Raw genomic sequence first — 24,833 nt, 5'->3', positions numbered from 1 at the left:
CAGAAAGCCAAATAACTGCCATTAGTTAGCTCAACTAACGCGAAAAACGCGTGTGTGAAATACTTGACGCTGAGGCTAAAACATATGAGCCAAGTATAAATGATATTAAAGATAAAAGAACAATATTCCATAGCTAGTCGAAAGGCGACAGACATAAGGAGGGACAGACGAAGCGAGATCGAACATGGCTTCTTCTGTGTGTGACATAAATAAACGCCAATATAATATACCCCATTGTTCCAATTTTTATAAGGTACAGAGTACAAATAGTTGAAGTTACTATTTCTTTTTAATCTAAAATAATTATTGTTCATTAATTGTCAGTATATTCGTTATGAAAGTCTTGTTTCACACTAATCAACTAAGTACTCGGGTGCAATTATTTTATTTCTTAGTTCAAGGACACTTGACTTAATCCATCAGTGTGCTGGCAATTTGTTTGCCAACTTCATTCATGCAGTTAAGTTTTTATATAATAAACTAATCTACTTGACGCTGTAATTTAAGCTGCGCAAGGAGTTAATTCTTAGCCCTGGACGCCAAACTCCGAGGCAAAAATTACAGCAAATTGAGAGATATGTGTCCGTTTAGCAAAATTCAAGGTAACAACCCTGAGACAAGGCTGTGGCAACTCTAAAGCACGGACTGCTGTTGTTGCTGCTGTTGTCGTTGTTGTTGTCATTGTAATTTGAACTTGACGCCAACACCTGCAAATATGTTTGTGTGTCACAGTGTCAAGGTGTTCGCAGAAAGCGTTTCAATGTTACTCGCGAACACGTCAGTTTCCGCTCATTTTCGGGGGTGGCTGCCATTGTTGAAGCAGCTCCAAGCTGGTTCCATTTGCCATCTGGCCATCGGCTACGCCATCAAAGCTGCCTCCTGGCGCATTGAGCGCTGTCGAAGCCTTGCCACCTGTTACGAGTCGGCTCAAGCAACAGGATGCCATTCATGATGGACATTACTTTTGAGCCAAAAAGCGCCAGCTTGCGCTGAGAGCGAGAGCTGCGCCGAGCGCATGCTCCAGAGTAGCAAAAGTTTCTACCATTTGAACTGAGAAACACTGTTTAACTGGCAATACGTGGGCTTTCGTTTGCTTTCAAGCGATCAATTGCTTCATAGCCTGTTTTCTGTTTCAAAAAATTGATTAAAAAAATTTCAAAATTCATTTGTAAAACTTACTCGAGTGACCCCACAATGTGTTTACATGGCGTTTAAAGTCTGATCTCTCCGAAATATTGTATATATCACTTCCAAATGAAATTCTCTTCAACCTGAGCCCAAGTACCATATTTTCTTTTATGAATTCAACATAAGATTAAAGAATACGCAAACTACATAAAACAAATAAAAAATTGTTATTTCCCTTTTAATCATTACTGTCGCATAAGGTTAGTCGTAGTTGATCGAATTTTGAATCGGTACATCCATCTCTTGACAAGTCATATATGAAATCATTGTCTTGCATTGTTTAAATTCCCATTCGCTCCGCTTGGCAATCAAAAAGTTGATAATCAATCATTTCCATAGCCCACAGGTCGAGATGTCCGTCTAAGATTTACTCGAAACATAGCCTCGAAGCATTTCCCATTACTTTTGTGTGTATGCTGAGTGTTTCTTCTCGTGTGCAGCAAAGTTTTGAAATATTTATGTTTCCATATAAATACAAAATATGTGCTGCTGTCGAGCTTGTTTTTTATTTCTAAGCCTCAGATTTTTTTTTTATAACTTAAGTAAACTTTAATTCGAATTTTGACGGTGGAATTAGTTTGAATTAATTTATATCAAAAAAGGGAAAAGAACAGCTTTAAAAAGTGATATTGATGACATTCGGCTTTATTCCATTACATGGCTAAATCTGAGTTCATTGCCAAACTTATAAAAACTCTACTTTATAAACACAGATATGCTTTTTTCTCTGGCAATAGGTGCAGAGAAAATGTTATGGAATAAGCGTCTTTGCAAGTCCATTTTTCCGTAAAATACTCGAAACAGACGTGATCAAATTTTAAACGAGTTTGAAAGAAGATTTCGTTAGATTTAAAATAGTTACTGCGATTGGCAAAATAATACCAGTTTGTTTGTATATACTTTGTTGCATTGGAGTTGTTTGTTTCCAATATTTGAGAAATATTTTACAGCAGTTGAGCCTAAGGAGCAACATCTTCTTTATCCATTGAGCAGTCTGCAGATGTGGCCTATGGAAAATGAATTGTTATGCAGATGTATTTTAAAATAAATGTGCCAGACACAGCCCAGGCTCACGGCATATGTTGAATATGTTTTTCACAACAGTGAAAGTCGTCGAGGCTTAACATGAACTGTGCGATTTAAGCAATTTGCAATTTTCGCACAAGAAAAACATCGGAAACGGCAATGGGCATGACAACGTGCTCCAATGATAATAACTTTTCATAGCGTCCCATTGCCATTAAACGCCCCGTAGCGCCGGGTGGCGTCATATGCATATGGTACAGGCCCAATTCACACTCATGGTATGCGATGAAGCTACTTTGGCTTTAATAATTTAATACAGCCATCCATTTTAAATGCAATCCTTTCGAAATGTACTATAACACTCATTGGCTCCAGAATGCCAGAAACAATGCTTTCGCCTCTCCGCGCGGAAAACTATTTATTTCTGTTCGCCTTGTTTGATTTCTTGCCTAGTCTTTTTTTTTCGTATTTCTTTCGACAGCAGTCTAGTGAAAATGCTTGGTTGGCGGTATTGTTTCTGCAATGCATTGACATTACGTATACGCCGGGCTGGCATGAAACGGATTTTGAGCCAGTGACATTTTCCTGGCATAAACTTCATAAGCCTTGCCCGGCTTGAGGGGTAAATGTCGCTGCTTATACTTTCATATTGAAAAAGCAAAATATAATGCGCTGTAAGTGGTGAGCATTAAAATGTTGTAAGATAGAGTGAAAAAATGATCAAACAAGCTGTTATATTGGAAACAGAGTGGATTGGATTACAAAGAGCTCTTAAAATGTTTTTGTTGTTGATGGTATGAAGAACAAACACTTGCAAGAAAACTTTCTGGGAGTCAGTTGGAAAACTCAGTTCTATAAATATAAATGTGCAAATAAGTTAAATATTGATAAGCCTGAAAACATGGTTTCTCCCGTGGATTGGATTCTAAAAGTATTTATTGACGAGCTTTCAAGAGAAGCTTAAAGTCGATCATACGAAATTTAAATGCTTATAAACACCCTTGACCCCCATTTTCCATGAAGTGTATGGCTTTTACGAACAGCATTAAAAACCACTCGTATAAATTTACACGAAAATCTTTAAGAGTACGTTTGAATATAATTAAACTGGAAACAGTAAAGTTGCATACAAATGATTTAAATTTCTAGGGGCCATAGAGAAACAGTTTGAGAAACAGTTTGAAACAGTTTTTTGGCAAAACTTGCGCTCATTTAATCCAGGAAGGTGAAATGCACCTTCATATAAATTTTTAAAATATCTTTATTTTTATTTTATTTTATTTTATAGTTGTCAGTGCGTAACTTATTCAGACTGCAGATTCCTTCATTTTAACTAGAGGATTTCTATTTATTGATTCTGTAGGTAATGCAATCTTAAGGCTGGGATCCTTTGGGGCTTGTTTCGCTAAACTAATTCATTATTGAACGTAGGCAAGAGCTAACAATTAAGTATAAGTGCATTTTCCTAATCAACAGAAATTGCTCTCTTGATTCCCCGAGCTGAGCAAACAATCTACAATCCACACAAATACATATTTATAATTACAAGTGTACATTGAGGGGTCGAAACACTTATCTCACTTACGACCAAGTGTCACTCAATTTGTCTCTGTTTACCCAGGGCCAGTGAGGCGAGAAAAGAAATGCCGCAACGCCTACGAGAGGTTGCAGCGAAGAGGAATTTACAAACTGACTAATACGTGGACAAGAAGTTATTTATTTAATAATGTATGAAGGCATCTAAATGGGCGCAATGTGACGCCGCAGAAAGGACATGACACGCAGCTTGGCCAGATTCATGGGCACACTGTCCCGCACATTGATGCTGGTCAGATCCTCCACATGCGAGTAACCTGCCGCAAGAAGTAAATTAATTAATGCACTATTTACCTGGCTAATTGCCAGTTGCTTGCCTGCTATAACCAGCGCCTGGCGGTCATGTTGTTGTCCCAAAGCCCGCCATGGATCCAGCTCACCATGCGTAAAGACCACCTCACGATAACGCATGCTCTGGTTAAACGAGAGACCACCAAATTGTGCATTCATCTGTGCAATGCCCAAGGCAAGTGTTGCCGGAGTCTGGCCTGAACCAAATGCATCACGGCACAGCTGCTCAAAGTACCACAAAGGCACTTCACGGCCAAAGGTTGAGCTGGTTGATGTGGTGTTAATGTGGCTGGTTGTGGTATACCACCCAAATTGGTTGCACGTCTGGTAGAACCAGGCGCGTGCTGCAAGCAAGTTTTGATTTGTTTGCAAGTGAATTGAGCTTAGCGCTCGAAAAATGGAAAAACAATCCGACTTACTGCCCGAGCTGCGGTCGGAAAATTCGTTAAACAGCTGCAACATTGACTTGTAGCTAAAGTCCAGACAGTTGTTGTATTCACCCAACCGCTTTCCATCCAAATAGAGCAGCTGTAGAAACTTGTGCAAGGCCTCCTCGTCGCTGGAGTGTAGCGACATAAGCGTCTCGCACAGCGCTGGAATGTAGGCACTTTCAAGAAGTTTAGTAGCTGAGCAATTGTACTCATCGTCAATGCACAAGGCCCACCTGTAACTCTGTACAACTAGGGCAAAGTAATTGCCAATGCCGCTGAAGAAGGTCATGCGATCTAGCAAATTATTTGCATTATAGCTCGGACAGGCATTCAGTCTTGTTAATAATTCAGTTGTCTCGTTCGTATTGAATAGCTTCACCAAGTGGTTAAGACCCCTCTCTATTCGTTGTGTACAATTGTGACCATAGCTCAGGTTAAGAGAGTGCTCAACCAGTTGCATGTATTCTGGAAAAATATCAAATATTTTAATAATAATTAGCTGGGTTCTGTGTCTTTTTTAAGACATAAATTTAGCGAGAACTATAAGAGAACGAGTTTATGTTATTTGGCTTAAATGCAATTCTTAACAAAAACTGATATGTTATAGACTTAAAGACTACTGTTTATTACAGTCAATGATCTTCTTACCGTAGAAATCCGCCTTGGCCAGCAGCGGAGCACTGGACGCCCAGCTGGCAGTAACAAGTTCTGGATAGAGATGCGTCATTCAAGCTGCCATGCTGCCGGAGTATGAACCACCTACGAGGATGACTTTGGAATGTGTTAGATTGCTGGAGTGCGACTTTTGGTATCGTATGAAATGCGCTAGATCGGCTAAGGCTTGATGCAGGGATAAGTGCTTCAGATGCTCTAAGGACAGACTGTCATTTCTGCATAGGAAAGACTAAATGTACGAGGTATTTAATAATATTGTATGCTAACTAACTTACTCGTATGGCCAGCTGTGGCCGTAGTATCGGTGCTCCGTGTAGAACAAAATTCCCGCATTTTCCACGGCCATATCATGCGTTAGACCCGTGCTGAGCAGACCTGGTGTTATGGTCCATTCGCCTCCCAAAAATATATAAATGGGTCCTTGAGGCCTATGATATTTGGCATTTCGAAAATAACGCTATAGGAGAAGAGTCTTGTGGTCAAAATTGAATCTTGTGATGAATATTACCATTTGCCAAGTTTTATTATTCTGACTATCAAAGTGATCAAGTCTTTGGGTCAGCCAAAGCTCCTCCACTGGAGCAGCATCGTTCTTCGTATAAGGTCCTGAGCTGGGCTCCTGCAGCAGCAGCTCCCAATTACGACGGTATGGATTGTGAGCTTCCAGCTTTGCAGAGACCAACGAGCTGAAGTCTAATATAATTATGCAGACGAGAATGTAATAATTCATGTTGATGTAGACAGCTCTTAGCTGAAGTGTTTGTCCCAGTTTGTTTGGCGTTTTATAGGGCGTGCAGCGTTGTAATTATTGCCCCTATAGTAATTGCATATGTATGCTAATTAGTTGACTATCATAATAAATGAATTATATAATTTGTAGTTCAACATTTTTTGAACTGCTGATACGTAGTGGTATACGTTGCTTAGAACATTTACTAAACACTCAACAATAACTAAGCTGCCAATTGGTTTGGAACCGAACCAATTCAGAAAGAAACCTATATTATGACTAATCGTTCCTTGATGATATGGCGGTCCGATACGGCCGGTTTCGATATATGTAATGCCTGCAACAGAAATTCATAAAATTAATATATCGACTCTGCTATTAACACTGATCAAGAATATATATACTGTAAGGGGTCAGAAGCGAATTTCCAACACCTTTTATGAGTATAAAAAAAACATCCGCTCAACCAAAACTATTATTCAAGAGACACTGGAGCATAAACCAAAAACAAAGTATGGCTTGCATAATGAAATATTTCTTAATCTATTACGCACAGTTTAAGCCAATTTTCATAACACGCTTGTCAGCATTGATAATAATTTGCTAAAAAAAATCAACTTTACAATATAAAAACCAAATGAATACTTTGACTATGAACTACGTAACAAAACAAAACAATGAGACTTCATGATTATGGGACTTCAAAGGAAAGTTACTTTTAAATATTAAGACTTTCGACAAGTGGCGGCTAGAGTGGGCCCAGCAATTCCCCTTTCAAATTAATCAAGATATATATTTTCCTGATTAACTAGCTCCGGATGAGCGTGCTCAGAAAATTGTAGGTTTTATGTCTCCCAAAATTTCTGGATATGTTAAAAGTTTGTATGCTCAAAATAGCAATATGTATATACTAGCTGCATATTAATATTTAATTTTAAAAGGCATACTTTAAGGAGTCCAATAAATTAACAAGAGCTTATAATTGAAAATTTTCTTGGTTTCTGAAAGTATGCCAGTTGAAATCTCTCAAAGTGGATTGGGAAGTAATCTTTCAAAAATGTATCCGTGAAGCTTGAGTATAAATGTACATTATTATGGAAATGGGAACACATATGCAATTATTTGCATCTTTAAAAATAACTTTTTGCTTCTTGTGTATACAGCTTAACATTTTACACATCTATAGGAAAGTTTCCCTTTCATCTGGAAGCAAGTACAAACTCCCAGTTGAACTCTTAAAAATATTGCCATTACAAGTCCGAGGGCCCAAAAGACAAACAAGCCGAGCGAACGTTGAAGCCTCCCTCCTTGTCTACCCTCTCTCTCTATCACGCTCTCTTCGGCTCAACCTGGATTCACTCAGTTTTGAGTGAAACGCCAACGCTTTTCATAGCACACCCTGAATACCCCTCGAGCTTTTTGACTAGAGCGAATCAGCGCTACCCTTGGAGCAGTGGGCGCTCATATAAGGGACCCGGTTGGCAATCTATTGGGCATGGATTCACCTAGTTATGCCAGAGATGTTTGCGTGGGCAGCAAAAAGGGCGGGGCGGGTAGCAGCCGGCGTGCTCTTCTATGAGTAATTTCTTGTTCAATTTCCCTGATACTTTCTACTCAGCGAGTGGCTCCTTACTGCTGGCTGAAATTATAAGAACACATTGGGTTTTATTACATGAACATGTGTTTTTTTTTTCGTTTACCAGGAATCCACAAAAACAAAAGGTTCACACATACACACATAGACACTCGGCACTAATTAATATTTGTTGCTTTAATTAATAGCATATTTAGTGGATGCGCATGGAAGTATATTGATGACTGGGCCAGGACTAGGATGCTAACGACTAGCGACCTTGAGAGTTGCGTTTCCTCATTTATGGTCTTATGCTAATTGATATTCTGTGCTTATCAGCTTCCTCAATCGCTTTTTCCTGCAGATATACACTTGCAGAGGGTCTATGAATTTAGTTTAACTATTGTATATATGCAAGCTTTTTTGTCAAATTAGATATGTCTGTCATTCTCATCAGCTTAAGCATGGACATTGTATCTTTATTTATTTATATTTTAGAGTTTGTTAAGATGTAAGCGAGTCGCGCCCACAGAAGTAGTATTAATATAATTGTAATTAGTAAGGATGATCAGCCTTCGGTGTTTATAGTCCGATTGTTGTATATACCGAACTATGTGTATATACCGAAGCGCATGGCTCTTCCTTGAAAAATGAGTTTAATTTTTAATTTTGGATCAAGCGTGGGACGGATTCAATTAAATAATTTGCTTCAATTCAATTAAACCTAGCTAGCTGGAATAAGCACCGATTCGATTTAATATGATATATTACAGTTGAGCTTAAACAAATGCACAATTATTAATAGCCCAAAGGTACAGACCACCTTGAACATAAATATATAAAAGCTAATACTAAAGGTTATTGTGACGAACTTCATGGCAACTAATCGGGAATTAAAGGGCAAATTACCTATCAGCACGTGGGTTGTGCATTAAATTAGTTTAATTTAAAGCGAATTTGGTTGCAGAGATGAGGCCATGGGTTTTCTTATGCACGGATTTTGTTGAATCGAAGGATGACGGATTAAATATCATTTTCAGTATTTTAGATTGAGCAGCTTGCAGTTTTCTTAAGTATTGTATGTGGATAGCTTAGATTAGTGGTTGATGAACGGATATAGGAGCCGGATGGTTTCATCTATTGTATCTAGAGGCTGACTACTTGGCAAAGAGGTTGGCTTTCTTGGTTACCGCCTCATTTTTTGCACCGTTCTACTTGGTTCTTTAGAAGACGCAAAGTAAAAGATTCACCGGGTAGGTGAGGAGTCGGTTCGCTAATCCAAGAGGTTGTGGTCATTTCCGGGGTATATACATACCTATTACCTGTGATGCTTTGTGCCTTATCGTAAGTGATTCCTCGTGAGGGTAAAGAATAATGCACTCCAGTTACTTGAAACTCTTATATTAAAATTTTAACTTTCATTTTTATAACTTTTATCAAAGTGAATTTAAATGTGTTGCCAATGAAATGCTCAGTTTATTGCTCTGTATTGCCAATATACTTAAAACCTATCATATTTCCATAAATACCGAAATTTTCAACAATGTAGCAACTTGTTGTAATATATGCCCATTCGTATTGCCTTTGCACAACGCACAAACATAAGCAACAACTGTAGCAACAGTCGGAGTAATCATGAGTCAAAGAGCAGGCCGCACGAGGGCACGAGTTGCTCGCGATTCGCTCAGGACGAGCAACGCGTAGGCGATTGAGTTACGCTCAGTTGTGGCGGTCATTTGAGTGGAATGCAGAGTATAAAAACCGCACGCAATGTGCTCAACGCTTCAGTCGAGTTTGAAACTTACACTCAAGCGGAGTTGTAAATAGTTGTTCGAGTTTTTTGGCTCGTACTCAAACGTACTGTAACCGAATATTATTAAACACATACACACTAACACAGTGCTAGCAAAAAGAAATGCATAAAAAACAAATATTATGGAAATTTTTACATAAATTTACAAAATTGTTTTTCTTGTGTCCGCGTATTTCCAACTGGCGCCTTTTTTATTTTGTTTCCTTCTTGTGTGTGTGTGTGTGTGTGTGTGTGTGTGTGTGTGTGTGTGTGTGTGTGTGTGTGTGTGTGTGTGTGTGTGTGTGTGTGTGTGTGTGTGTGTGTGTGTGTGTGTGTGTGTGTGTGTGTGTGTGTGTGTGTGTGTGTGTGTGTGTGTGTGTGTGTGTGTGTGTGTGTGTGTGTGTGTATGTGTGTGTGTCTGTGTATTTGTGTGCGCCAGTGTGTGCCTTTGTAATAAAATATACCATATAAATGTGAAGCCCATTTTGGTAGTGACATTGTAAAAGAAAACCTCGCGCTACAAACCAAATCAAGTGACAAAAATTGACAACAAAAATATCATATAGCCACGTCTATGTGCTTTTGGTGTGCGAGTGTGCGAGTGTGTTAAGAAATTGAATTGAAGAACAGTCGCTTTGAACATTATTTACCTCAGAGTTAGGCTCAGCCTCAGTTCTACCATCGTTAGACCGCAGTTTATTCTTGCGCCGTCTAGCTGTGTGTGTGTGTGTGTTTGTTTGTGTGTTTTTGGTGTTTTTGTGCTTTGAATAACAACACGCAGTTGCTGATTGTTGCCTGCTTTTGTGCGGGCCCACTGTTGCTATGCCTCTCATCTGGCCCGCACCGCTCAGCAAAGGCACCTGTTAAATTATGCATTAAGAAAACGTAACGACGGACTCGGAAAATCTCATCGCCAGCGCTACAAAATTATATGAAAAAGGCTGGAAAAATGCTGCGAAAATAAAGCTTACATTTGCTCTGGTTGCTGTTGTTGTTGTTGTTGTGGGCAGTCACTGCTTTGCTTCTTCGTATATTATTATACTTACATATTATGCAAATGAACGCTTGCTTGTGATTTCGGCAGCTGACTCTGCAGCTATTTTTATACATTTTTCAACTTTGAAGGTACCCAGCAGTAACCCAAAGTTATGACCCTTAAAAGAACCCATGCTGGAGCATTACTTTAAGTTTGTTTTGGTTGGAAGAAGATTTAAAGACTGTTTAATGCATATTTAAAGTGAACATTGCATTATATTTTGTATAATAATAATTTGCTAAGAGTACAGATTTCTTTCTCGCTCGCCTTTTCCTTCTATATATTTTTTGCCACAGAAAATGCGCTTAAATAGTTTGATCTGCTGGCTTTAACTGCACTCACGTCTCGCTACTTATTAAAACAATTTGCGCCGCTTTATTTGGAAACATTTTGGCCACGTCACATAACTGGCTTGGTTTCCTACTTTATGGCTCGCCTGTTTGCGCTACTCTATGCCCCTGTGGCCTATCTTAATATTTAGCCATGTGGTTTTCCTTGAGTTTTGCTCGGAACAGCAAACGGCAAACACGTCTTAAAATATTTGGCTTCTTTCGTCTCTGGTGTATTTAATTTAGTCGCAAGTTGTGTTTCCCCAGACGTTGAACGCGGCAAAAGCATCTGTTTGTTACTCGGCTTCGAATTGTTTATTAAATCGTTTGCACAAAACTTTCATTAGAGTTTATTAAAGAATTCTGGCTCCGTCTTGATGTGCGCAAAGTTTGCCAGCAAACTGTCATGACATTTTTCGGCTTTATGCTTTGGAGTATAAAAAGACGTTTAGTTGTCTTCAATTTATTTGTCCTGTAGGCCATACTCAACTAGGTAAGAGAGTGGTTTACGGGTTTGTTTACTCAACATTTTTAAAGCAGCTGATCCAGCTTTATCTATCTGACTGTCCGTCCGACTGCAAATCAACAAAAATGTCACGTTTAAGCTCCATTTTAAGTATGTCTTGCAGATTATAAAATCTCGATAGACTTTTTTATTTGTGAGCTCGCTTTTATGTGTATATAAACTTTAACTCTGTAGTCGGACACCAGCAAAGAGATCAATAAAAATTCCGCAATATCGTTCAGATAGATTTTAGGCAAACATATTTTGGGTATTGCGCTCTTCACTTGCCATCTACTATCATTTTTGGATGCCCGTAAGGCCTATTGTTCCCCCTTTGGACATTAAAACTTCTTTGTCAGCCGAAGTTCCTTTCATATTTTATATTACAGCGATAAGTTCTTCCCAGTCAGGAATCCATCAATCAATCATTTATAATATTGAGACAATTTATTTTCAATTATATATTTTGATTCAATTTTGAAAGACTGTTGTTTTTTCTTCTAAATGGTCAAAAGGTATATAATATTATACTAGGTATTTGCTGTTAAGAATACAAAACAAATAAATGCAAAAATTTAGCTTACATTCATAGCTGTTTTTAAAGGCATAATCATAAACTTTGAGTTCTCTTAAAGTACTGGCTGTGAAAAACAAATGAAATTTCGATGGAATACATCACGCCACATAAATTTTCATTAGCAGCTGTGTTAGACACTGTGTGCTGACCCTTCACCCTGAGGATTTGTCAACTTCAATTAGAACTCAAAGAAAAAAGAAAGGCCGGAGCATTTCCTTGACCAGACGGACCTACGTCAACATTGGCACTAAAAATGCCACTGGTCCCAGTACAACCTAAATATGTCTATATACATACATTTTGTTCCAAAAAAAAGTCTACAAAAATATCATCCAACACATAAAAAATAAGAAAGTTCCATTAGAAAAGGCAAACTGACTAATTAAAATGCTCACGCCTGCTTCTTGTTTTTGTTCATTTTTACAAGCTGTGCAAGTCTGTGGCACCGTAAAGCTGAGGCAAACTTTGTCTACTTGTTTAAATAAAGTGAGCAAAAATGACGTTACATTTTTGATTGCTCCAAAAAGTATGCTAAAAGTTGCCACTTCCTCGAGCTTGACTTTTGTATAAAGTTGTCTGCTTGTGTTAGCTGTTAACCAAAAAACAAAACACAAGCAAAAAAAAGTGTTCAGCTTGGCTATAATTAAAGGTCTGGTTTTTACTTGCTTTCCTTCAACGGCATTTCCCTCTGCCACTGCTGCGTATGTGTTTTGGGTGCTCCAGAGAGTCATTAAAAGGCGCTCAAGTATGGCTAGAGCATATTATATGCCATGTGTGTGTATGCTCGTGGGCTTGTGTGCGTGTGTGTGTGTGTCTGTGTTCAAAAGCAAGAAAAAGGGTTGTTCAACTTTTCGTACCACCGAAATATTGTTAAGCTTTGTTAAGCCGATTAGACGACATTGCCATGTAAATTGCCTAACACCCACCCAACGTTGTTCCATATCATGTCATGGCGACTATTTTATATACCATATATATCTATATTTTTATATATAAATATATGTACATGTTGCGTGCGAGTTGAAAATGTGGTGTGAAGTTCTTAATGCCCCAATTAAATGTGTGTTTGTTCAATTTATGTTTGTTGGGTCGAAAAATCATTGGTTTTGGTTTAATGGCACAAGCTCATATTTGCTTATATTATTTATTTTATTGCTTCCGTCCATCGCATTAATATCTGATCCACATGCAAGAGGAAACATATTTTCCTCTCCTTTCCTTTATTTCCCTTTAAATTATACATTTCATTTAAGTTAGCTTTCCGCAATATTTTCTCTGGCAGTCCGCTAAAAAAACACAATCCCCACTTTAAACAAAATTACAATTTGAAAAATGTAACCCAAGCACATCGATTTTTTGCTCTACTAATGTGGTTTTCTGTGTTCTTCTCGTTACAGTGTAGAAAAATGTAAAAAGTCGACTAAAACAAAATATTTGTTTGCCTGCAAATTCTTTTCGATTTTATGTTTAAGCGAAAGCGAATCCGAAATATTTTAGAAAAGTAAACTAAATCCAACGGCTTTTAGAAAAACGGCTTGTAGCAAAAAAGCGCGAACATAATTGCACGAATCAAATACGTATATAGCGGCAAATAATTATATCGAATCAACGTAACGAAAGTAAATTAAGGAATAAAGCTAATTTCTGGTGCGTATAACTCCATTAGAAGGCGATTAGCATAGCTTTGTGAGCGCAAAGCAAACGAACGAGCTACTGCAGCAGAAGTGCCAACAATAATTCAATCAGACTCATCTGTGAAGCCAGAAAAAGAAAACGTCCACGGCGTCAACGAGTCCAAGTGAGAGTGACAGCCGTAACACGAACCAAACCAAACCAAACATAACCGATCCGGTGCTGGGGTCCCCTTCAGCTACTGCAAAGGACGCGGCTGCCCAAACACAAACTAACTAGAAAACTTTGTCAAACACTCGAGTAAAGCGGCAAACGTGCGCATCTGAAAGTTTTCCCTCTATTTCGTGCACCTCTTAGACTCAGATATAGATACAGATAAAAAATACATACAGCGACGCGAGTGCTTTAATTTCGGCACGTTCTCAGCAAAATAAGTACATAAAAAGGCGGCAAGAGAAACAGCTGCAGGATGTCCTCCTCCATGCCATTGACCATGGACCAGCGACGTTTGATCTGGCCAACATTTATTCTCTCGCTGCTGTTGCTCCAAGCAACGGCGAGTGCCATCGACTTGAGTCGTTTGTACGGGCATATGGCAAACCCGATACAGAAACGAAGCGGTAAGTGCACATTTCAAATATTCTCCATATATGTTATGTATTCATATATTATTATACAAAAAGATTATTATCTCTAAAGAAAAAGGCTAAAATCTATAAAATTCTAAAAATGTCTACCTTTTATATCTATGTTGGATATAATATATATATTCCATATCGCATATATATAACATATAACATATATAACGCATATATATGTCTAAAAACAAAGTTTTTCATCCGAGCTTCGAAGATAAGTTTGAAACAAATTGGGTGGTAGAAAAAAACACAGCTGTGGGTAGAATTTCCAAAACCGTTGATACATATTCACAAATTCTTCAAGTCTTTATGTAGAGTTTTAAAATTAAGTTTTCCTTAATTAAGAAAGGTAACTACAATGAAAATATCAGCATCGTAGCTTTTACGGGTTGGGTTGTCAGTCAGTCACGACAAATAGACTTATAATAGACTTATATATATATATATACATTTTGGTTTATGACACTCCGACTGCACGTTTGCTTCAAATCTCAGAGAATACTAAAGATATACATATATACAGACGTGTTAAGCAATTGCGGTGAAGACGGTTGCCGAGGTGAAGCCGAAATATATTAGAAAGAAATATATTAAAACAAAATTGTTTTATTTATTTACATTTTTAATTTTCATATTTATTCTTAAATACCATAGGCACATTGAGTTAATACTTAGAATTTATGTAATATCATAAAACCCTATTTATAAACAAGGAGTTATGTATTTGTATGGCTTCTATGTGCATCAGCTCTAAGGCTTCCATATAACTCATTGCTGTTTTTGAATGTACTTTGTTCTTGGCCAACGAATTGTGAAATGTTTTTGCATTTGCGTGCTTAAAACTCAATTTGCAATTAAATAAACTAAGCGGGCTTTCGTCCTGGCATATGCGTTTTTCTCATTTTCCTTTTAATTACACTCAGTAAAGTTTCGTGTTTTCATGTTGGAATTTCCCATATATATATTTTCTGGTTTATGTGCGGAACTTATTTATTATATAATTAAATTAACACCAGTCGGTCAGTCGTTAATGGCAATTGCAGCCGGGGTAGAGAAGTCGAACGGATGGTGATGGCATAATTTTGTTTGCTTTTTGAATAATTACCACAAGCTAACTGATTGTCAGATGTTTTATTAGCGACAGGTAAACCAAATATTTGGCAACACATTTTTGAGCAAATAAACAAGTTCAGTTTGCCACACCTAGTTAGGCTTGAATAATGACTGGTAAGCTTTATACTGAATGGTTTTTAAATAATGCACATGTTTAACTTTAATTAACTGAATTTCAAACTCATACAACCGTAATTCGGTTATCCAATTGCACCTGTCACAACATGATTAATTCATGTTCAGATTCCGCGTAAATTTCCAAGTAATTACGACATTTATGTGAATTTTAAGTCAAAGGTCAGACAATTCAAAGGTACGACAGCAGCTGCAGCTACGGTAAGCCATCATATCAAATAATTCAATTTTTTCCGCTTGTCACAAGCAGTTACCATAATTGCTGTTTTGCATAAAATATATGTATGAATGCTTTAGTCAAGAGCTTCTAGGGCACATAACTTTACCTTCATTTTAGCATTTAACTTTTTAAAGTTGTATCTTTAAAATATGATTGTTAGTTGCTTTTCGGTTTGGGAAAGTCTGGCTGGTTTCATTAACACAAATTTGGAATAAACTGAATATACACCATCCAGATAATTTTTTGTTGTATATTAAGAAGAAAACGAGAGATAATGTTAAGTAGTTTGCCTGCTAAACCTTACTTTAATTATTGAGAATCGCGTAGTAGAGCAATATTTCTAAATACATTTTTTTGTAAGTTTGTTGCTAGAACTCAATTATACTTCACATATATGACTCAAGTCTTCTAAATCATAAAGCTCTAAAAGGGGAATCGGTTGAAAAATGCCCTCCAATTTTCCCCACATATCTTTAAGGCCTTGTGCCTTATTGATCTACGTCTTTCCGAATATAGACGTTATTTCATGTAATTTTCATATTCAGAGAAAATACTGGAGGGATCATATTTAGGAACATTTGAATATAGGAAATCGCTGAATTGAAATTCATATATAAAATAAGCAATATAATTTAATAAAGGCGAAAGTTGTTTCGTGCATCCAATAAACAAGGTTTATTTGATTTCTGTGGAAGAATTTCAAGTGGCTGCGCATTGTGTAACTGCTGAGTCAACAAACCAAGTGCAGCTTCTAAGCTTATTGGACAGAAAAGTGCTCTGGCGCCAACAGTAAAAGGACTTGCTTATCCTTTTCTTACTCCATCCCTGTCTCATGTTTTTCTCAACGGTGTCCATCACTCAGAAGCTCAGCCATACAATGTCGGTCGCTTTTGTGCTCTTGGCATTTGGCTTTGGCCGCCTTTATGACCGCCGTTGATTCTAACTAACGTGGTTTTGGTCATAATTTTTTTGCCTCTGAACGCTGGCAGTTAATAATTGTGCACTGGGTTGGAGCTGTGTGCAACAAAAGCGCAGGACGTTACAAAGCACCGCCTGTCACTTAAAAAGGTTATTTTCATTTTTATTTTTTTGCGTTTCAGCCGTTGTGGCAACGATTTGAGTGGTTACTGCATAAACTGTGTGTGGGTTGAGGTGCCTGTGTCCGCAATTTACGCAATTTAAAACAGCATATATAAAGGTTGTTAAGTGACATTTGAAGTGAAAGGTCAATCTACTCGCATTGATTTGACTGATTTGCACACCCAACTCCCGTTTAAAGGCCTTCATGTAGACCAAAAGAGTTGGTCGTTAATTGCATTGCCCTAAAGCGAGTACATCATTAGCAAACATTTGTATGATTGGTTCTGAGCCCATTAAATTATAAAAATGAAAAGGATCTTTCCTTTCTACATAACCAATACTTATACATGTATTTAACTAATATTTATAAGGCTGAACCCCATTTCAAGTTGTTTTTTTATATGGAGTTAGTGTTGCATTCACCTTGAAATTGATCCGAGAAGTAATCTCCGTGAGCTCCACTTCATCGAGGAACATTTTAACAGCTCATTTAAATTAGTTATACAAATTTAAATTAGCTTTCTTTAATATACTTTCGGTCTCTTCGTCTGCTTGATTCTCGTCATAAATGGTCAGGAGTTCCTCATGCCTTGAAACGATGTCATAACGAAGTCATATCTCATCTCTGACATGGAAAGATAACCTTTTGTTGTTTTTGATCACCTATAAGTGAAGTCGTTCAGTGAATCTGTTTTACTGAAAAATTGTAGATGGGCCATTAGTTAGCAAAAAAATAAAACTTGGTTGTATTTCGTGCCACTTTATAGATTGTTATTTATTGATATAGTATTTGTAATCCATGAAATTAAAAATTAAGGTTTAGGAATCAATTTAACAACAAGGTCAAGAGCTCTTAGCAAGACTTGAATGGCGCACAAACTAAATATAAATGAGTGCAGCCCGTAATCGTGAAAGGTGTTCTAATGGCGGCACCTAAGCAATCCTTTGACGCCTCTCACCTATGTGAAATCCATTAAAAGTTGTGCTGCACGAATTCCGTTTACGGTTTCGTTTATTTATACTTAATGAGGCACGGAGCGAAAAACTTGGCCAACAAAAAAAAAAAGGGGGCGTCTGAGAAAATGAATTTCGAAGCATTAGAACAAAAAGCTGATGGCAGCGAAAGTTTCACCTGGTCGAACACGGCCCTACCCACAGCCAAAAGCACACACAACCGAAAGTTTTTAATAAAATTAGGCGCTCTGTACAAGAGGTCGCAAGAGGAGCAACAAGGAAACTAATAAAGTTTATGGTTATTATGAGGCTGGCAGGAAATTGCAACTCAACTCAGGTCCCAGTGCAAAATGTTTGCCATAATGCGCGCGTAATCATGATTTTGGTTTTGGGCGCTCGTGGCCAGCATTTACCATCCATAGAGAATATATTATTTTGCGGCATGCAACTGCAGTTGCGCTTGGAAACGATCACGTAAATGGGCAACGGGCTGGAATGGCAGCATAAAATGCTGACGGGGGCAAGGCGCGTTTGCATTTTATATTTGCCTTTGCCTTTACCAATGCATTTGCATGTGTGGCACGCTTCAAAGAACGCCTCCGAGTATGCTACGTTTTGTTTGCTATTTGTTGTCGCTTTGGTTTTCTGACTGCACTCGAGTGGCACTGCACACACTCAATCGCATGCTCAAGTTACAATCATACAATGCCAGAATCAACATGAAATTCTACTCCCCCTTGGTACAGTGTTATTTGGCAACGTCAGAAGTGAATTAAAGCCTGCATAATTCAAAACGTAATTCCAACACATTTTGTGGTCGCACACCTTGACAAGTTGCCCCTAATTGGATAACACAATAAATATATGGCAGTCATACAAAGTAGAGAATATTACCCGACATATATTTATTTAACGGAGTGGAATGCAAATATAACATAAATTGTTATACCTAATGCTAAATAAACAAAATGTAAATTGGTTAAATACCCTCTTTGATGAAAAGGAGTTTCAGCAAATGAATGCAACTAACAGTTGAAGGCATGCCACATTCTTTGAATTGCAAACATTCCCAAGAACTAACAAAGGAATACTCGATATGGCAAATCTGAATGTGTTCCTATCAGATACCAGTCATATCTTCCATTCACAGAAAAATATAAATATTTATTTATCGAAAGTATATTGATTTTGTGCAGCCTTTAGCCGAAAACGTTTAGTTTAACAACTCGCTCACAATCTAAAATTAAAATCTATACAAAATCGAATATACTAATAAATGACAATCTCGAAGGAAACTTGAAATAAATATTACGAAAACTGTGCTGGAATATTGTTGCAAAAATAAGCAAACACAAGAAATACAGTTCTGGTAATGAATGTATTAAGCTTCCATCCCTGCACCCTTTCCAGGCCATGCACAATATTTATTGTTATTGCCAAGGAAGAGCATAAAAAATTTGAGCTGTGCAATTTGTTCGACCACAACCAGGCATAAATAATATCAATATAAATTCTACTCTAAACGATATAAAACAACTAGTAAATATTCCATGTAAACGAGCGGCGAGTATGACTATCAGAGCCATTTGTAAGCAATTTTCCATTGCCATAAAATAGCCGAAGAATTGGTCAAGCGAAGGGCGCTTAATTGCAATGGCAAAGTATAAAGTATTCCATAAATGCGATAAATTTAATTATGTTGACAGCTTAATTATACGCGGCCAGCACTGATTTGTGGCCGCTTTGCCAATTTTGTGTAAACTAGGCCATTGGATATGCAAATCTAGGGATTTATTAGATACGCGTATGCAAATTAGCATGCCGCCCGTTTTGTTATGCATACGCCGCGTTAACGCAGGTTAATGATAACCACACAGAACATGTTCGATGATTTATTAGTGCATGCCAATTAACCACATGCTATGACTACCATCTGTGGCGTCATAATACCTACTCGGACACAATGATGCCTGATACTGATGTATTGTAGCCAGTTTTCTGGCCACTTCAAAATCAGTTGAAATTGTTCAAAGTTCAAAGAGAACATAAATTTAAGTGATTAGCTTGGGTTTCGCTGCTTCATCCCCATCTTATATACGCAGCCTTATATATCTATCGAAGCATTAAAGCCACTTGACTAATTGACAACATTGTGGCTCAGCTGGAGCATAGCAAGACTCTTTAAGTGTCACAAATTTAAGGCCTTGGTAGCTTTTCCACTCGATTACTTACGTCTGTACGACTGTAGATATTTAGCTTGTAGGTTAATAGATTCTTTAAAGCGTGGCATATTCAGGCGAATCCCAAAAGATATAGTACTTTAAAATGACGTATTGCATTAAAAAGTTATTTATTTTTGTTTCGGAATATGTTCAGTGGCAAAATTTGCAACCTATTATTGTAAGACCATCAACAAATTTTACGAACAACAAAAAAATTGGCAATTCATTGGCCAAGCTAAGAAAATGTTGTTGAGAGTGAGAAGGGGAAAGAGTGTGACTCCCCTGGGGCAGGTCAAGCGGGTAAAGTCTTTTGAGCCTTCTTGTAGAGGAGCTGTTTCCGAGCAGGTTGATACCTGTGGAGATTTTAATGGGAGTTGCTTAATCTAATAAGTTTTTGTTATACCCAAGGCACACTGAGTTTCTTGTGGTTCTCTTAGTGTGTGTGGGATAGTTGAGCATTGGGGATGATCCTGAGTGTCCTGTTTCGGGTATGTTGAGATTTGTTTTATCTATTATATTGTCAGTCGCCTGTGCTCACATTCTCTCACGAACCAAATTTGTAATATTTAACGATAATTTGCATTAGTTTTATGTGTTTTATTCGAACACACAAAGCTCTTAATAGGAGAAGACCAAGTATAAATTCCAAAAATCCCAATAGGTGTTCGCCATTTAACTTGTATATATATATACAATATTTTTATAATGTATAATATATATATATATAAAAACACATTTTAATATATTGATTTATTATTATACCAATTACTTAGAGTTGAGTACTGATAGACACCTCGATCAACTCTGGAAATAAAAGATAAACAATATTATTAGGAGATATGTTATTATATTACAATAGGGTGTATTCAATTCCTTTTAATGTCCAAATTTATATTTTGTTAAAATATATCAAAAGTAATTTTATTCAATTACCAAACGTTTTTTAAATGTTTCTTGTTATGCGGTGCGAACATGTGTTATTGAATTATCTTTGATATATATGCATTGCTTTACTTTGCTAGGTCGAAGCTAAAGGTCAATTTTGATCGATTTTGTCGTGCAACTTAAATCGATGCGTATTTTAAGCATTACTCGCGAGATATTTATAAATTCGCTGGCGCAGGCAAGTCAGAGGTTCATTTTATATTTAAGTATTCACATTATGCATACTTTTATAGCTTGTATACCGTTAATGAGCCTGAGACGTAGAATTAGCGAACTATAACTAAGTAAATGACTGAAATATATTCGGCTTAGTTAGCACAAAGCGCCATTTTTATGGTGTAATATTATTTCACGTAGTTCTGTGCGTCATCAATGGGGAAATTTGTTGCTCTACATGCATTCAGCCATTCGACAAATAGCATTGGGTACTGGTAATGCGTATATTTTTTTACGGCTTGTCAATTTTACGGGCTGCCGACAGCGACTGGCGAAAGTAAAAGCGTTTTTCCGCTTGGCGTTTCTTGTTGCTGTTTTCTTTTTCTTTGCGTTTCGTGTCCTGCTTTCCATTCATTTTTGTGGGTACTTATAGTGCTTACTACTGCCATAAAAGTTTCGCCGTGCGCGCCAAAAAGATAAACCTAGCGTATTGAATATGTAAAAACACCTATGGACAGTCGGGAAGTCAGTTTGCCGCGGTATCTGGCGGGTGGTAGGTCAGCAAGGACTTTCATGCATTGCTCATACGCCCCGTTGCGGACAGAAAACTGGGTAGCACAACACTTTTTCATTAAGCCAAAGCGACTTGAATGTTGCAAAGTATCCCTTGCAGACAAACTTAAGTCGAGTGCGAGGGCATGGCATATTGATTTGGGCTTGTAACAGCAAACAGCAGAAATTTAAGTTAAATTTTGGAACGAAATCAGCTTTAAACCAAGCATGATGACGCTGTCGATTAGTTTGAATTATGATTGGCCTGTTTGAATTGGTTGAGAAGTAGTAAGTACACGCCTAATCTGTTTTCTAAAAAATATAATGAGAATATGAGTTATACTAGCACTTTTTGTCGCAATATTGGCCTTTTGCATTTGGCCAACTGTAACTCTCGACAATCTCAGCCAATACAAATCAAACTATTCAAAATATGTAATCATTGGATAAGAAACTCACTGCTATCCCTGTTCATGTTTATTTTGTTTCATATGCTTTAATCTTTTCGCTCATATTCTTTTATTAAAAAAAAAAAACACTGCTTTCCATCGTGTCAGGTGTCGTCGCCCTTAACTTCGCTTTTCAATCAACTATGTCGACTAATGACACCACGAAACACTCAAAGAATAAGTGAAAGTTTAAATATTGTTTTCCCTCACATTCATTTTCCCCTCTTTGTTGTTTTTGTAATTATTATCAATATTTTTTCTTTGCGAAGAGTATCAAATTTGATAAGATAATTTATTAATTGAGAAATGCTGCTAGAGTTGAACCAGCGACGTTTCGTCTTTTTTGATGTCTTTAATGCGGGTTCAAATTTCCGCTTAACCAATGTGCAGTCATTCTTTGACAAGCTCTTTTATATATATTTGATATAATTTATTCACTCAAATAAAATGCAAGATAAATTTAGTAAAAGCCAGACAATTAAGTATAAAATTGAGGCAAAAGCTGGCAAAAAGTGTGCGATATTTATGTAAACTTGCCAAGCTTAAGTCGGGCAAATTTATGCAGGGCAACTAATTTAATGACAGTTCACAAAGTTGTGAATTGCATTAAATCAACATTTTGCTTAGTTTTCAATAATCGATTCCGTTTAACCTATTAAACTGAAATTTATTTGCTCTCAACCCAGTTTTTATTCGTTTTATCCAATTTCCCTTTTAACATTTCTTTTTCTTGATAATTAAACTTACATTTGCTTGTGTAACCGAGGGAATGCCAATTTATTTGCTAGATTATTTTTATTTTTGTAGTGTATAAAATCGTTAAAGATTCTCATGGTAGTTGCCAATTACATTGCCGCTAAACAATTGTAACTAAAACAAGCCGACTGTCAATGTCAATGTGTACTCTGCTTGGGCTTATAACAATGCCTTGGGAGTGAGTGCATGTAGTAGACTTATTTTGGATTTTGGCAATAATTTATTTTACATTTGCTGCTTGACTTTTGCACTTTACCATAGTTTAGTTATGTGCAGCTATTTACTTATATAAATCTCTAAACTCAAGCAACGTGCCGCCAGTACTACAGCTTTGCATGTCATCCACATTTGCATACATATTCGCATTTGTATTCGTATTTTCTGGCGGTTGTCAGAAATATATTTCGCCGTCCACACATACACAAAATCCAATTTCGAGCAAAAGTATTATATGGAAAATGGAAATATGCGGTCATATAAGGCAAGCCAAGCCCAGCCAAAGCAGAGCTGAAGTAATGTCCTGCCAGCGTATAAAAGATGCTTTGGTTATAGCCACAGATGCAGATCCGCATTGGCTGAGCGCATTTGCATTTGCACTAAAAATCCACTTGTGACTTTTGTGATGCTCCAGCATACTTGCCGAGATGCTGGGGCATCCTTGGCCAGCGCCTTAAGTTGTTGTTGTGGCTGCAACTGACAGAGTCTGGCTTTGAATATCCAATTTAGCTGTCGGCATTAAAAGCAATTTAATATTTATTCCCTGCTGTTGAAATGCCTTCATATAGAATTAGTCAGGTGCGATATTCAAAATGCAGGACTGGATATTCTATGTATTCATTATTAGTATTCATGTATTTGTTATTGGAATTATACGTCATTCCGCCTAAATGCATATGTGATCCATTGGAAAAACCTTGGCCAACACTTATGACGCATTTAAATGTCCTTGATGTGCATACAGTATGCGCATTAATAAACCTTTTTTCTGCATTAACTCATGTTTAACTTTGACAACTTTTAGTTTAATTAGGTGTCATAGCCTTGAGTCTAACTTTTCACTCAGAAACTTTATTGCTTGAGGTACAAAATGAACTCAAGGCCATAACTAGTTAAAAAAGTTGTCAAGTCATCTTAATTATTCATTGCCCATATCTAGAGCGGCAACAAATTGTATTTTCGAAATACAAGTACAAGTCCACACTTTAATTTCAATTACAACCATCTCAATTAGCTTAGGATAAATAAATTCAATTATACCTTCAACAGTCGATATGCATATTAATGTAATTTTACCACTCCTATTACCCGTTTCAATAATTAAAATTGAATGCCATTCTACATTTCAACATATTTGAATATTTAATTATCCAATCAACAAATGAGCCATCCATAAAATTTGAATTAAAATATTATTTAACCACTGAGTGACAATTTGATGCGCAAATTTATTGCAATTCTCTCGTTGGAATTCTGAACCGCAGTTTAAAATTCTATTGTGGTCTTTCCAAAACAGCAGAAATAAATTAGCACGCTTGCTTTCAATTATTTGCGGCGATATGCACCGCCGGATATTGAAGGCCCAACCGCAAAGCACATTCTAATTTGAAGTCCAACAGTCGAAAGGTGATTATGACACTGCAAGGACGTCAGTTGGGTGGGCACAAAACTTTTGCGGCATCAGGCTTGACATTGGCTTTCAAATTGGCAGCTAGTGAAAAGTTGTGGCAATTCCACTTAGTTGCATGCTTTTGTTACACTAACTTTTCACTTTCAAACTTTTTATGCCACCTCCAGACTGGCTAGGCCATACGCAAGTTAGATAATATATATAAATACATAATGAAACATTTTCTATTTTGCCAAATTGCATTCACATCTAACAGAATAAGTTGAGTCAATTGCTAGTTGGGAGAGTGTCAATATCAGAACTGTCAAAACTTGGAAATAATCGATGTGCTATTAACACTGCATACAAAATGCTTATCAAATTTTTTCAATGCTGGCAATGCTTCTGCACAATACATAGCAGTATGGCAACTCTGCGATTATAGTTCGATGAATTCATGCCATATTTTTACCAAGCAGATAAAGTGACTGGCAACTTTGCCAAGCAAATGCAAGTGCAAATTAATAGAATAATCAGAATACGACGAAATGGAAAATACCAGCTGAAAAATCTTGCCGAATAATTCGATAAAAGAGTTATCAGTTGTTTGAGATCAGTCACATTCC

At 37.1% G+C, this 24,833-nt stretch overlaps 2 protein-coding genes across 2 annotated transcripts in view; one reads left to right on the top strand and one right to left on the bottom strand.

The window, feature by feature from the left end:
- Positions 1–3,954: 3,954 nt before the first annotated feature.
- LOC115759643 (putative serine protease K12H4.7) lies at positions 3,955–5,553 on the bottom strand. Its single transcript, XM_030700632.1, is given in 6 exon segments — positions 3,955–4,067; positions 4,128–4,445; positions 4,521–4,708; positions 4,766–4,997; positions 5,181–5,422; positions 5,483–5,553. Coding segments are annotated over 6 exon segments (1,164 nt in total).
- Positions 5,554–13,483: 7,930 nt separating this feature from the next.
- Positions 13,484–24,833, top strand: part of LOC115759476 (IDLSRF-like peptide) — a 40,618-nt gene continuing 29,268 nt past the window's right edge. The window contains exon 1 of the mRNA XM_030700410.1: positions 13,484–14,001. Coding sequence (XP_030556270.1) covers positions 13,851–14,001 — 151 coding nt within the window. The 5' untranslated portion in view covers positions 13,484–13,850. The remainder of the gene's footprint in view (positions 14,002–24,833) is intronic.

This window comes from Drosophila novamexicana, unplaced genomic scaffold, assembly GCF_003285875.2.
Source record: "Drosophila novamexicana strain 15010-1031.04,08,12 unplaced genomic scaffold, DnovRS2.1 tig00000308-arrow-arrow-pilon, whole genome shotgun sequence".
Classification (NCBI taxonomy): domain Eukaryota; kingdom Metazoa; phylum Arthropoda; class Insecta; order Diptera; family Drosophilidae; genus Drosophila; species Drosophila novamexicana.
Note: the sequence above shows the minus strand (reverse complement) of the source record. Positions and strands in the feature narration are given on the sequence as shown.